The following is a 14198-nucleotide window of genomic DNA, read 5'->3' on the forward strand; positions in this document are numbered from 1 at the left end:
CTGGTGCATAGTAAGGTCATTATTTAAATTCAATATATAATGACAAATGTGTTGTAAAATGCACCACTTTCCCCAAAATGTTCTTGGGGGAGAGGCCCCCAATACCCCCTTTATAGTGGTCAGACTCACTCGCTGCACTTGGTGTGCACTGTATGGGGACTAGTCTGACAACCTTTGCCAGAGCAGCTTTATGTTTACAGTCCAGCCTTGGCAGGAGCAGGAGCCCCGGGCAGTGAAATAAAACCAAACAATGAAAAGGTAGTCGCAAGATGCAGCACCAACCTTCCCATTAGGATTTTTCTATTTTTGCAAATATTTTAATATAAAAATACTAAACTCTTTAGTAATTCAAGTCTTGTCTTTGTTTGATTTGAATTACAGTTTTAATGTTTGACATTTAAATCATGCTAATTGCCTGGGTGTCCCCGGCTGCCAGTAGTGACTCAATGGGGGTCCCCAGTAGTGAAAAGTTTGGGAACCACTGTTGTATCTCATTAGGTGCCAGGAAATTCTGATATCCAATAAGATGTCATGCAAGAAGCCAGCTGTAAAATTATATCCGCTGTAAAGAATAGATAGTGGCTTATCAAGGACTGGGTGCTGAGAAGGTTAGTTGTGTTCCCTTCTTGACTGCCTGAGGATAGTGCAGGTCGTCCCTGTAGCTGTGATGCCATTCCACATAGAACTGTACATGTTGAAGGTGTTGTGTCTACTTAAGAGATCCCCAGTTAGGAAGAATAAAACACAAAATAGAAAAAGACGTCCTTGGCAATGTTTTAACTCTTGATTGAAGATTCATTCTGAAGTTATTAGCAAGGCGCCTTACTCCCCCTAACAACAGGGAAGAGAAAAGAGCTGAGCAAGAACATCCAGAAATAGAATCCAGTAGAAGTTGCAACTAAAAGCAACAATCTTGTGCAAAAAAATAGTCACAAGGGGGCAAAGTATGTGCCGAAAAATAAGTGAACAAATGCATTATGACACATTCATTACTTGGAAATGTATTTATTTATTTTATTTTATTTATTGCGTTTTATATAGCGCTGGCTAGACCCGGAGGTATCCGAGCACTTTACATGAGGAAGAAACATTGTTTCAGAACATGGTTACAGAGTTACATCCGTTACTGGAGCATAGTTACAGGAATTACATGAGTACAAAAGCATAGAATAAACATGAGGATAAAAATTGGCAAGGGGAGAGAGAGAAGGAATAGGGAAGGCAGATGGAGAATAATGGAGGGAAGAGGAGGGGAGGGTGTAGGAGGCACAACGGGGAGACGAGGAAAAACCGTGTCCGACTTCTATCTCCTAATATGTGATTGAAACAGGAAATTGCCTCACAGGAAATTATTCTACTTCATCTTGAATTGGGGACTTCAGATAGCATTGTCTGGAAAGGGCAGTGTATAAGGCTTGTCCACACCTCTGTTTTTTTTTTTATAATGGAATTTTTTGGGCAAATGAATAAGAAGTACAAGTTTAACATCCTTTGCCCAGCTCTGAATTCTGCACTCCCGCCGCCACCCCTGATGCTCCACGTAAAGAATATACAAAACAGTGATGGATAGGATGCTGGAATTAATCTCAAGCTGAGGTGGCATGGTGGGTGAAAACCGATGTATTGAGATGCGGCCCGAGTGATTGCCAGTAAATGAGGTCAATTTAAGCATTCCATCCATCACTGTGTTGTTTTTCCAGTTGATGCCCAAGGGCGCCGGTTATACCCAGAAGTGGGTACGAAAGCGGTCCTGGGTTGCTTTTGTTCCGGTTCAGGAAGCACCTGGCCTAGCAGTTCCGGCTTGAATGTTCCCATGATGAAGAGGGCCAATACTGATTTGCATATGCCTAAGTCCAAACTGAGGTGGCATGGTGGGTGAAAAACAATGGATTGGGATGCAGACCGAGCGATTGCCAGTGGCTGAGATTAGTTCATGTATTCCATCCATCACCTTGTTGTTTGTGCCCCACGTAGCATGCAGCACGCCCCTCTGAGTGACGTTCATTTGACACATGAAGAAGAACAAGAAGCAAAATGTTGATATCCTTTGCCCAGGTCCCAATCCTTCAGCCCCCAAGCCTGTTGTACCATTTGGCTCACTGCAAACCTCTCCGGATCGCTGTTTGTGCAGAAACTCCAGTGCGATCTAGGCAGTGAGGACACTTTAGCATGCTCTCAAAGCAGCATCCAGTTACATGCTGCCAGACATCAGGAGGAGCAACATATCTTCTCATGAATACTTGTCATCTCTGGTAAGCTCTCTGCACAAATCTAAAACAGATAAGTCTTTGTGTATTACGCCTAATCTAAGTTTGCCTCTAACTAAAATAATTCTGCTCTGCTAAGTACCACACATCGGGCTGAGACTAGCGTATTTCCGTGTGGGCGTGCTCCTGACACTGGCGGGGCTGAGACAGAGTAGCAAGATGGACCGTTGCCCGAAGCACTCGAGCAAGCTGAGAAGCGTGGACCGCGCACTGCGAGTCTAGCAGAACGCAGTGGCGTTAAAAAAGTTGAGGGGACCCCCCTGCAAGGTACATTGAGGGGCCCCTGCTCTGCATTTAATCAGGAACTCTCAGGCCAGAGTACTGTGCTGAGGGGGCCCCCTTCAGCCCGCACCCCCCGCCCCCAACCACAGGGGCTGCGGGGGCCTTTGTTATGCCACTGGCAGAGTGCACTGTACTGCCTGCACACTGATTGTGCTGTGCTGCCGGCTGTTTCAGAGGTTTACTTTAATCAGCTCAATGGGTCCTCAGTGACTTGGCTGCATGTTGAGAAGAGCTGCTGGTGAGACTCACTCAGTCCGGGCTGGCTGCATGAGATGACATTGGGGTCAGGGAATGTGTCCATTTGCCGATAGGAACTTAAGTTACTGGTGAGGCGGCGAAGGGTAGTTATCTTTCTTTGCCGCAAAGTGCTGCCTGTTTGCTGCATGTCCTCATGGTGACCATTGGGAGAGCAGGCGAGGTCGCACAGTCATCTCTGCAGAGACAGGATCTCAAAAGATCTGACTGCCTCCGGGTGCTGTGCTGCCAGAGAGACCACTGAGGTCTGATAATCCATGAATTCTGACATGATGGAAATTGACAACATTAATAATACTGGGGGCAAAGGGACCATACCAGCTGCATTTTACGAAGGTTTCTGCTTGGTGAATGACCTTAGTGATTGAATGAGTCTTTGAAAGGCTAAAACCCCTCATAACAGTTGCAAAGGAAATAAAAGCAAGCTTAGCTACGGAAGTAATTTTGAATCTCTAACTCCAGCTCTGACAATATTCAAAGAAAACACGCTTGCAGCAGTACCATTCATGTAAATTGCTCTGCTGTATTAAGCGCTGATGAGATACCACATTGAATGTGTAATGACAGCACACTTTCAGTGTTTTAAAATAGTCCCTCATGAATTCCAAAGGAGGATGGCGGGTGTACTTTCTGATATTTATCTTTCCCTCATCTTCAGTTGGCCAATTGTTAATGTGAAATTTGACTGCCATAAATTTTTAATCTCGATGAAACTTTCAAACCTGTTTTGACTTTGCAACACAGTCATTTTGTTGGTACTTGTCTCTTGGTGTTGCACTGCCTGCCGTTAAAGAATGCAAACGCAGGCAGTCCTAGATGCAGTTGCTATGTTTGCATGTCAAATTAGACCTAGTGGTTTTCTTTTTACCAGTGCTCATTAAAGTGCGAGTTAAAAAATCTGATTAATCAATGGAAAGTTATTAGATGCAATAATTTGTGGATTGCTCAAATTACTTTCTCGTTAATTCTGTGCTATTCGTAAAGTGGGTGTTTCCAAGACCTTTGTAATTTACTCAATAGTTTATTTCAATCACAAAGCACTGCCGTCAGATCAGACATTTGAATAGGCAATCTATGAGTCCATACACATTTTCCATAGATGGAAAGTTTCTTTTTTTCAATCCGCAAGAAATGTTATTAAATCTATGTAGAATTACACTATGGTCTTGGTTGTTGCATTTGAGCTCGGTTATATGATTAATGCATGACACCAATATGTATTTATTAGATGAACTTCACCAGAGAAATGAAATAATCAGGACTCTAACAAAGCGGATCAAAATCCTTGAGTCTCAACAACATGACCGGCGGGCAACTCTAGAAAGTACTCAGTTCCAGCTGCAGGAGCTGTCCCACAAAGCCCTGGAGGCGTCGAGTCAGTGTCAAGAACTAGAGGTGAGCATAAGCTGATGCGTTTGCGATACTGCTGTCTGAGTCCTACCAAGTGGATATTTTGTATTTTAAAGTTGTAGCCATCTCTTTGTGTTTGCTTTAAATATGTTATCATTTTCTTATTGTCCATGCTCACAACGGAATCTCAGAAGTGCAACTGTAGTCTCATAGAAAACCACAATTAAGTGCACAGAGATCAGAATTAGTGCAAAGCGTGTATATATATATATATATATATATATATATATATATACACATACATACATACATACATACATACATACACTGGCTGCCTGCTTGTAACTTCACTATTGTAGTGTCGATTTGATTTACTCTATTTAGCTACTGAATACATTGAGTCTGTTGGTGGGCTTTCACCCTAGTATACATAATTAACTAAGCTTTCTCGGCCCTCGAGTCAACTTTTTTCTTAAAACATTGGCCAAAAGCAAACTATTGCACTGGTGTTTGCAACTGTAAAATTGGAGCACGATTTTATGAAAATATTTTTTTTCCTAAAAGCAGCAAAGCTATTCGAAATGAGAGTAAATCAGTCTATTGTACGGTATACAATTCAAGTATGTAATTCCCTGTGCTCGTTTTCCAAACCATGTATTTGATAGAATTTGTCAGCACTCCTGAACTTATAAAGGAAGCCTAAACCGCTAAGAGGAACACTGTTTTCAAGGGAGGACCTGGGCTGGCACTTCGGACTGGACTGTTCCATATGAGCAGGTTCAAGATTGATTTGCATTTGGCTGGGCCCAAACTGAGGGGGCATGGTGGTCAAAATAACGAATGACTGGGACGTGGCCCAAGTGCTTACCAGTGGCTGAGATTAATTCAAGCATTCCGCCGTTCACTTTTTCGCATACTCTACTTTTTTGTTTACTTTAATGGTTTCTGTAGGTGGTAGCGCAGTGCAATATCACCGAAGGATGAGAGCGTTCCTGTCGTGGAAAAATGTATGATCTTGGTGCAGCGGATAGGAACTATTCACAGTTCACAGACCTGTACTAGACAGCCTAAGGGAACATTTAATGGTGTTCTTCTTACAGTACATATTGGATGTTGCACTACTGTGACCTGATGTTACAATGAGGAACATTCTGTTATCACCTGCTTGTAATAATGTAACCCCACCAGAAGAGATGACCCTGTGACAGCCAAAGTTATTGACATCAATGACTTAGTCCATTCAGTCTTGAACATACAAAAACGATGAAGACTTATTAAAATAATACCTTAAATGTTTCTTCCGGCTGAGTGCTTTAATCAATACCCACTCTCTTTAAACCCAGCGAACAGTGTGTTCATGGCTGTCAGCGTGCAGAGACGTTGAACAGAATACTATGCTGCTGTTTTTAAATTTTATTTTGGCTTCTCTTTTGTTTATATTTTGTAGGAGAGAAATCAGAATCTCAGCACTTCAGTATTGGATCTATCTGCCCAGTTAGGAAGGTGCGAGGCCCGGGAGCAGGAGCTGACCACCATGCTGAGTCTGAAGGTAATGTTGTCACTCACTGCACCTTCTGCCCTCTACCTACTGTGTCTCTATGAGCTGTGTCAAGTACATGTGATTCCAGGAGGGCTCTCTTACAGGAAGACAGGGGAAATGTTGTGATATGAATAGGAAATATGAATAGGAAAGGCACTCCACCAAATTCATGCAACAGATTTAGCCAGAAATGTGTGCTCAGTCAACGGGCTTGGCATCCCTGGAAATATAGGAGACCAATAACCATGCAAGATCAAATTGCTGTCGATCATGATGGATTGTTTTTTTGATCTTTTTTACGTACCTTTAGCCTTTTTAATATTTTTATCGATTTACGAGCTGATCCATCTCCTCTCATTAGGCTGTGGGATTGCATTAAGCCAGACTGGATCGGCACTCTGTGAAGAGGTCTTCACATGCTTAGTTTGAGTTTAAAATATTTATAGAGCGCGCGTTCACCTAGCGGTTCCATGGCGCTATAGAGTACTGAGCCCAAAGGGCAAGAAGATCGAGAAGAAACAAAGAATAGGAACGTTATGATAAGTAGGCTTGGGAGAATAGAAACGTTTTTAGCGCTAGCGTTAGACTGTTATGGAGAAAGCAGAGTGTTTTGGCTTCACTGTTTTAATACTATAGCACATTAAAAACCAATTTCTTAAACATTTATTTAATAATAAATGTACTGTGAATCTGCTGCAATGCTTCATTTGTCTTTCTTCAGGACAACGATATAATGGAAGCAACAAATCACATTACAGAATTTACTGCCAGGTTTCGGAAGTTGGAATGTGCTTTGCGGGATGCCCGGGCAAGGGAAGTCCACGTTACCAATGAAGTGGAAGAGCTGAAGCCACGGCTCAAGGGACTGAAGAGTGAGATGCTCAGGCTTAGAGGTCAGTCATTCACTGGCATTACTCCCAGCACTTTCACTCTGTGAAGCCAGCGTTCATGGTTCACTTCCACAGGATGTGTATGATGTTGTTGTAAAACTAGCTGGTGGAGATCTTTTTGGGAAACATTTTTTTACAAACCAGTACATTTTTTAAAAGTGAATGACATTCTCAGGTTGTCAGCTTTAACCACGTGAGAGTCTTCCATTTTGAAACACTGACAACAGCTGTAGTCTGTGTGACCGCCATGTTCTCTTTTTTTCATTTTCACCTTACACACATTTATTTCCATCCAGTAACCACCTTCCTGCAGCAACACCTTTCCTACCACTTAAGACCTTGCCATTTTCCATTAGGCTGCCTTTCTGTCCTCTCCTGCTTTTTGTAGTGATCCGGGTAGACACATAAGACAAACTAGTGTAAACCATCTGAAATGAATTCTTCTTTCTATTGTGTTGTATTAAATTCTTAATAGTACTATAATAATTTAAAATCTAAAAATTATTTTCTGTGTGATCCAGGCTTCAATATTGCCTTGTTTTTTTCTTAATGAAAATCGTTCACATTCATCAAAGTTTTTCAATATTTTAGCAATTTAACAAAATTGCAGTTCACTAGCTTGAGCTGTTTTGGCTGTGAATGTTCACTTTAGTTTTACACCAGAATCAGGTATGAACCTTTTGCAATCCAAGATGATAATCTTTAAAGACTGACTTTTACAAACAGTTACTGGCTTACCTATTATGAATATAAATGTCTTTGTTTCCGAATGCTTCATTTTCACATACGATGCCTGTTATCACATATCTTAAAAGGGATATGCTGCAATAGTAAGGCAGCAAAAACTATGTCCATTATAACTGGGAAGAGATTAAGGTATTGTTGCTGTCATGGAGCACCCACAACACTATTTGCTTGAAAAAAAAAACATATAGCCAACATTCAATCATGAGTTAGTGTTCAGAATAACATCATCACATAAAACCATAAAGTGTTCAATATGAAATGTTTAATTCAACGTTTCAGCCCTTTTCTCCTCTGTAAGTACTGTAACTAATACGCTTGTATCGAGAAGGGTTGTATTGATTATAGTCTTGGTATTTATTTTTGTGTATTGCTGTGCAGAGGACCTGATGGAAAAAACAGCAGAAAATAATGAGCAGCGGGAAGAAATAATACGTTTAAAGCAAGAGCACAGTACGTTTCAGTCTGAGCTGGGTTTTGCAGGTAAGCAATAATCTCACACTAACGTGGCACGTGCACGAGAGGTGTGTAATCTTTTTCACTCCTGGCACAATGATACTGGAGTGCACTGCAACAAAAACGCTTTAATATACTGCTGTGAATGTTCAAAATGGATATAATTATTGATTGCATCTAATCTGACTTGTTGCAGGAAGCAGTATTGCTCTGTAAATGAGTTGGAACCTTGAGCTTGGGAGTAAAAGCACTGATAAACCTCCCTTTCCAGACTGAACTGTATCCTAGTGCTGACCTCTTTGTGTCAGAAGCCACGTTGTTAGGATATAGATCAGTTTGTGCCTACATTATGAGGAGTTGGGCTTTGCCCACACAGACACCACTTTATACCACCTATTGTGTGAACTAGCTAGACATTTAAAGTGATGAGAGGCCAACTTGCTCTTCTATATTCTAGGCAATTAAAAATGAGGAAGCTCAAATAAAAGGTGAACCTAATTCCATGTCTAAATTGGTCTATTTAAAGCCTATTGAGATTGTAACTAAAATGTGTGCAAAGGCTTATAGTATAGAAAATAGTGTTTAATTCGATCCGAGAACGTTACAAACTTCCTGCAGGGTAACTGTGCAACAAGCATGATATATTCTACAGAAGCAAAGTATTTTGAAACTTCATCCTGCTTATATTGATTTACAGCCTTGTCCTTCCAGAGGTACCAAACATGATGCTGTGTTTTGGATTGTGATCCAGAATCTTAGGATGAAGCATAGATGACTTTAGAGTGGACGAAAATGCATGGAGATGTCACAAAAATTGAGTGTTTCTCATCTGTGTTGTGCTTGCTGGTCAGCTGTCCAGGGTCTGATCAATATGGGTTCAATTCTGTTTCACATAACTGGGCTTAATTAAGTGGCCTTGTGGTCTTAATTTACCTTATTTTGAACACTTTATCTTTTGCACATTGATGCACCTATTCCTCCCTTTCCCTTTCTGGGGCACCTATGCTGAAATCCGTGTGATAAATGTGCTATGTTGAATATGAGGTATTATATGTTCAATGTTATTAAATATTTTCAATATGCTTACAAATTGGTTATAATTGATTTATCAGGTGCTATTGATGTCCATTTACTATTGCATTACTACTGGGACCACCCCTCTTATTGTACTGCAGATGAGACAATAGTCTCGATTTCGTCTTTCTGTTCTTGGGTCGTCCCCTCCATCTGGCCCCTCGGAAGTGCATGAGGTTGTGCCTGTGACACTGCTGGCGGGTTCTGTCTCAGCTTCAGGTTGGCCTCTGGTGTCTAACACCTCAGCTGCATCGTAGCACACACGATTCCGGGTCCCACTTTCGGATCCTGCTTCTGGTCTACCAAATCCAATATCTGCATCAAGCTCTTGTTGATGCGGTGCAGATGGAGCCGACCTTCTCAGACTCCCTTCCTCTGGTTTTTCCTACTGAGGACCATGGTTGTGGAAGTACTACGGAAGGTGTGGTGTGTCCTACTCCAAATACCGACACAGTACTACCCCATATACAGTGTAGCTGGTTACTTGACTTCGGTGACACCAGTGGCTTAAGTATCTTCGCCTGCCTCCTGTCTCCTCCTGGTTTGTCTACAAAGGCAAGTTCCACGCTGGCAGACTTGCCCAATCGAGTTTCAGTTACCCTGGATTTACACCTTCCTTCGTTGGAATTGTCAACAGACCCCCTAACTGGTGTTCTGCACCCTACCCAGACTAATGTTAAGCCTCTATTACATTATAGTGACTGCCCTTTCGATATCCTGTTGGGTGCTTGGGCTAAACGTGAAACCGGGCTCCCTGTGGAACGCTCTGTATCTCAGTCATCGCCTGGCCCCAAAGAATCCCTCTTATCTACTTCGACATATCTCTTCTAGAAGCTTTGTGGGTCAGGCTGCTTTAGCCATGCAAAATATGTATATTCTTCCCTCTATCTCTCCAGAAAGGGAACCCAGGAAATTTGACACTTGTGGTAGGCATATTGTCTCCTCTTCTAGTGCTGCTCTGCGCTCTCTGAACACTTCTTGTGTGCGTGCCCGCTTCTCTTACGCCTTGTGGGATTCTGTGGAGCACCTCTTGCCCGGAATGCTCTTGTTCCCTTGGTACAAGATGGGAAGCAAGCTGCCACCCTTAACATTCACTGTGGTATGGATACTACAGATTCTATTGGCCTCTTCTATTTCTCTATGTCTGCACGCATGGTTGTGTACTTCCCGGTTTTCGGAGACTGCAAACTGCTTTGACATACCTTTTGATGGCCCCTCCCTTTTTGGTGCGCACACCAACTCTGCTTTATGCCAGTTCAGGAATAGTTATGGTGGTGCAGAGTCTTAAGTCTGTTGTTGTACTAAGGTCATCGGGTACAGTTGTTTCCCCTTGTTTTGACTCTTTTTCACCTTCATAACACCTGAGTTCTTCTCTCCCCTTTCACACGGACACACCCTGTGTGGTGTTCCTGCACGTACTTTTTGTATCAATCAATCAATCAATCAGAGCATTTATATAGCGCACTACTCACCCGGAGGGTCTCAAGGCGCTAGGGGAGGGGGGGTCCGCTACTGCTCGAACAGCCAGGTCTTGAGCTGCTTCCTGAAGGCAAGGGGGTCCTGGGTCAGGCGGAGGTGGGTCGGGAGGGAGTTCCAAGTCTTGGCGGCCAGGTAGGAGAAGGACCCTCCTCCTGTGGTGGCTCTTCGGATGCGGGGGACGGTGGCGAGGGCGTGGCTGGTCGATCGAAGCTGGCGGGTGGGAGCGTAGAAGTTGAGGCGGCTGTTGAGGTATCCTGGGCCTTGGTTGTGTAGGGCTTTGTGTGCGTGGGTGAGGAGACGGAAGGTGATTCTCTTGTTGACCGGGAGCCAGTGCAGATCTCTCGGGTGTCCGGAGATGTGGCTGCGACGGGGGATGTCCAGGATGAGTCGTGCTGAGGCGTTCTGAATCCGCTGGAGTCTCTTCTGGAGTTTGGCGGTGGTTCCGGCGTAGAGGGAGTTGCCGTAGTCCAGACGGCTGGTGACGAGGGCCTGGGTGACCGTCTTCCTGGTCTCGGTGGGGATCCACCGGAAGATCTTACGTAGCATGCGTAGGATGTTGAAGCACGACGAGGAGACGGCGTTGACTTGTCTGGTCATGGAGAGGGAGGAGTCCAGGATGAAGCCCAGGTTGCGTGCGTGGTCCGTTGGTTTGGGTGCGCTGCCTAGGGCGGGGGGCCACCAGGAGTCGTCCCAGGCGGAGGGTGAAGATCCCAGGATGAGGACTTCCGTCTTGTCCGAGTTCAGTTTCAGGCGGCTGTTCATCATCCACTTGGCTACGTCTGTCATCCCTTCGTGTAGGTTGGCTCTGGCGGTGGCGGGGTCGTTGGTGAGGGAGAGGATCAGCTGGGTGTTGTCGGCGTAGGAGATGATGTTGAGGTTGTGTTGGCGTGCGATGGCTGCTATGGGGCTCATGTAGACGTTGAAGAGGGTTGGGCTGAGCGAGGAGCCTTGAGGAACGCCGCAGATGACTTCGGTGGCTTCTGATCTGAACGGGGGGAGGCGGACTCTCTGTGTCCTTCCGGCGAGGAACGAGATGATCCATTCCAGAGCCTTCTCCTGGATTCCGACGTTGCTGAGGCGCTGCACTAGGGTACGGTGGCAGACAGTGTCGAAGGCCGCGGAGAGGTCTAGGAGGATGAGGGCCGCTGTTTCTCCGTTGTCGAGCAGGGCTCGGATGTCATCGGTGGCTGCGATCAGGGCGGTCTCGGTGGTGTGGTTGGCTCGGAAGCCAGACTGCGAGAGGTCGAGGGATCCGTTTGTCTCGAGGAAGGCGGCCAGCTGCTTGTTGATGGTCTTCTCGATGACTTTTGCAAGAAACGGGAGCAGCGAGATGGGGCGGTAGTTCTTGAGGTCGGTGGGGTTGGCTGATGGCTTCTTTAGTAGAGCGCTGAGTTCGGCGTGCTTTCAGCTCTCTGGGAAGGTAGCGGTGTCGAAGGAGGTGTTGATAATGTCCCGCAGGTGGGGTGCGATGACAGCGTCGGCCTTGTTGAAAACGTGGTGAGGGCAGGGGTCGGTCGGAGATCCGGAGTGGATGGAGTTCATCGTGCGGACGGTGTCTTCGGTGCTGATCGGGGTCCAGGCACGGAGGGTGGTGGTGGGGGGCGGTGGTTCAGTCGTGGCGTGCGTTGGTTGAGTGCTGAAGCTGCTGTGTATGTCCGCGATCTTGTTGTGGAAGTAGGAGGCGAGGGAGTTGCAGAGGTCTTGTGAAGGGGTGATGTCGTTGTTTCCGGCATTGGGGTTGGAGAGCTCTTTAACGATGTTGAAGAGTTCCTTGCTGTTGTGTGCGTTGTTGTCCAGTCGTTCCTTGAATGCAGTTTTCTTGGTGGCGTGGATCAGTTGGTGGTGTTTTAGGGTGGCGAGCTTGAGGGCAGTCATGTTGTTCGGTGTTGGGTCTCTGCGCCAGGCTTTCTCGAGGGCTCGGCAGTTCTTCTTGGAGCTCTTGAGTTCGTCGGTGAACCATGGGGCTTTCTTGCTGCCGGGTCTGCTAGGCGGGGTCTTCAGCGGGGCGAGGTCGTCTGCGCAGTTGCTGATCCACTTCGCGAGGTTGGTGGCCGCCTGGCTTGGGTTTGTTGCGCTGGTGGGAGGGTTCATGCTCAGGGAAGTCGCGAGCTGGTCGGCTGTATTCTTGTTCCAGCTTCTGCGTGCAACCTGTTGCTGGTGGTGGTGGATCGTGGTCCTTCTGAAGCTGTGGTCCGTCCAGTGGAGTCCGGTGGCGTGGCTGAAGGTGATGTCCTTGCTGGATGAGAACACGGGGTCGAGTGTGTGTCCGGCGTAGTGGGTGGGGGTGGTCACCAGCTGCTTGAGTCCGAGGTTTGCGAGGTTGTCCAGCAGGGTGGTGGTGTTGCGGTCGTTGTTGTTCTCCAGGTGGAAGTTGAGGTCCCCGAGGAGGATGTAGTCAGCGGAGGGGATGGCGTGCGGGCTGATGAAGTCGGCGATGTCTTCGCTGAATTGTGTGCGTGGTCCCGGGGGTCTGTAGATGAGGGTGCCTCTGAGGGTCGTCTTGGGGTTGATGTGGATCTGGAAGTGCAGGTGTTCAGCGGGTGCGAGGGTGTCATCGGTGTTGGTCGTGATGGGGGCGTGGCTTGGACGCCGATGGCGGAGGTCGCCTAGCGTCTCAGCTCCGCGGCCGGGCTCCTAGTTATCCTGACAAGGGGGGTCCCTAGTGACACCATTACCCCTACAGCACACTCCGGAAGACCCGCTTGCCCCCCCACAACCTTGGTGGCCCGCGGGGACCCCTGGGCGGGGGGAAAAGTCGGCGGCGATGAGGAGCCCAAGATGGCGCCGACGCTGAATTGTGGGCGACCGAGACCCCGAGGAACGCGGTAGCCCTGCCGCATCAGGCGTTCCCCACCCCCGGCGACACAGCGACAATCGCCTGTTACCCCGGGGACCTCCAGGCCGGGGGCCCGAGGCTGAGACCCGACCGCAGCCGGGAGAAGGTTGGAACTTGCGGGGGCAGTGTGTACGCCTGACCCGGAGCTCGCCGAGTGACGCTGGCGGACCGGCTGTGGCCGTAGCGGGACCCCCCTGAGCCCCTGGCAGAACTGCCTGGGAGACAACAAGCCCCATGACGAGGCACTGAGGTGCGGCGGACGGAGGAGAGGAGGTGCCGACGGAGGGCCTATTGGTGAGGCCGCCTTTCATACCGGGACGCTACGCGAGGGGGACTGTGGAGCATTGCTGGCCTGGGAGAGACGCTGGGGGACGCTGCCCGGGGAGTTGGCACTGCCCCCCGTAATCGCGGAAGGGAGTCCTACACCGAACGCTGAACAGGGGTGAGGATGCCGTGGCCCTGCGGGGACCTTCAGAGGGCCTGAGGCCCAGGGATACAACCCCGGTCCACTGGGGGGTGGCGTTTCTGCTGCTGCCCTCCCCCCGGCCTCCTGTGCGACAGCAGACACGTGCTTTCTGATCGAACAGTGACCGAGCACAGCCACGATCAGCGCCCCGAGAGCTTGCGCCGCCCTGCCCATCGTCCGCCGACCTACTGACTGGACTGGAGGCGGCACAGGGGGGAGTGACACCGACACGAGTTTGATCGGCCCCGACTCAGAGGCGCCTAGCCGGCGTGCACCTCCAACCATGGGGAAACCGAAAGGCCCGAAGGGAGGTGCCCAGGCGGCATCGGACGCAGAGCCGCCGGACAACGAGGAACGATCTCGTGTGGACAACCCGGGGAACTCCCCTATTCAAACACAGCTGGACAAGATCCTACAGGCGATCACGGAGACCAGATCAGCCTTGCGAGAGGACATTGCGCAGGTGGCGACGGGATTGGGTCTACTCCGAGCGGATCATGGCAAGCTCTCTGACCGAGTGAAGGAAGTTGAGGGGTCGGTGAGACAACTAGAGCCGGCG

General features: G+C 47.6%; 1 protein-coding gene across 6 annotated transcripts in view; it reads left to right on the forward strand.

Annotated features, from left to right (window-relative positions):
• The window catches only part of CCDC62 (coiled-coil domain containing 62), a 167584-nt gene that overhangs the window by 23574 nt on the left and 129812 nt on the right, over positions 1–14198 (forward strand). For all 6 annotated transcript variants that reach the window (XM_078666175.1, XM_078666172.1, XM_078666171.1 and 3 more), the window contains exons 4-7: positions 4033–4199; positions 5602–5703; positions 6416–6587; positions 7710–7811. In XM_078666175.1, the coding sequence (XP_078522301.1) occupies positions 4033–4199; positions 5602–5703; positions 6416–6587; positions 7710–7811 (543 nt within the window). The remainder of the gene's footprint in view (positions 1–4032; positions 4200–5601; positions 5704–6415; positions 6588–7709; positions 7812–14198) is intronic.

The sequence above is a fragment of the Lissotriton helveticus genome, chromosome 11 (genome assembly GCF_964261635.1).
Source record: "Lissotriton helveticus chromosome 11, aLisHel1.1, whole genome shotgun sequence".
In the NCBI taxonomy this organism is placed as follows: Eukaryota; Metazoa; Chordata; class Amphibia; order Caudata; family Salamandridae; genus Lissotriton; species Lissotriton helveticus.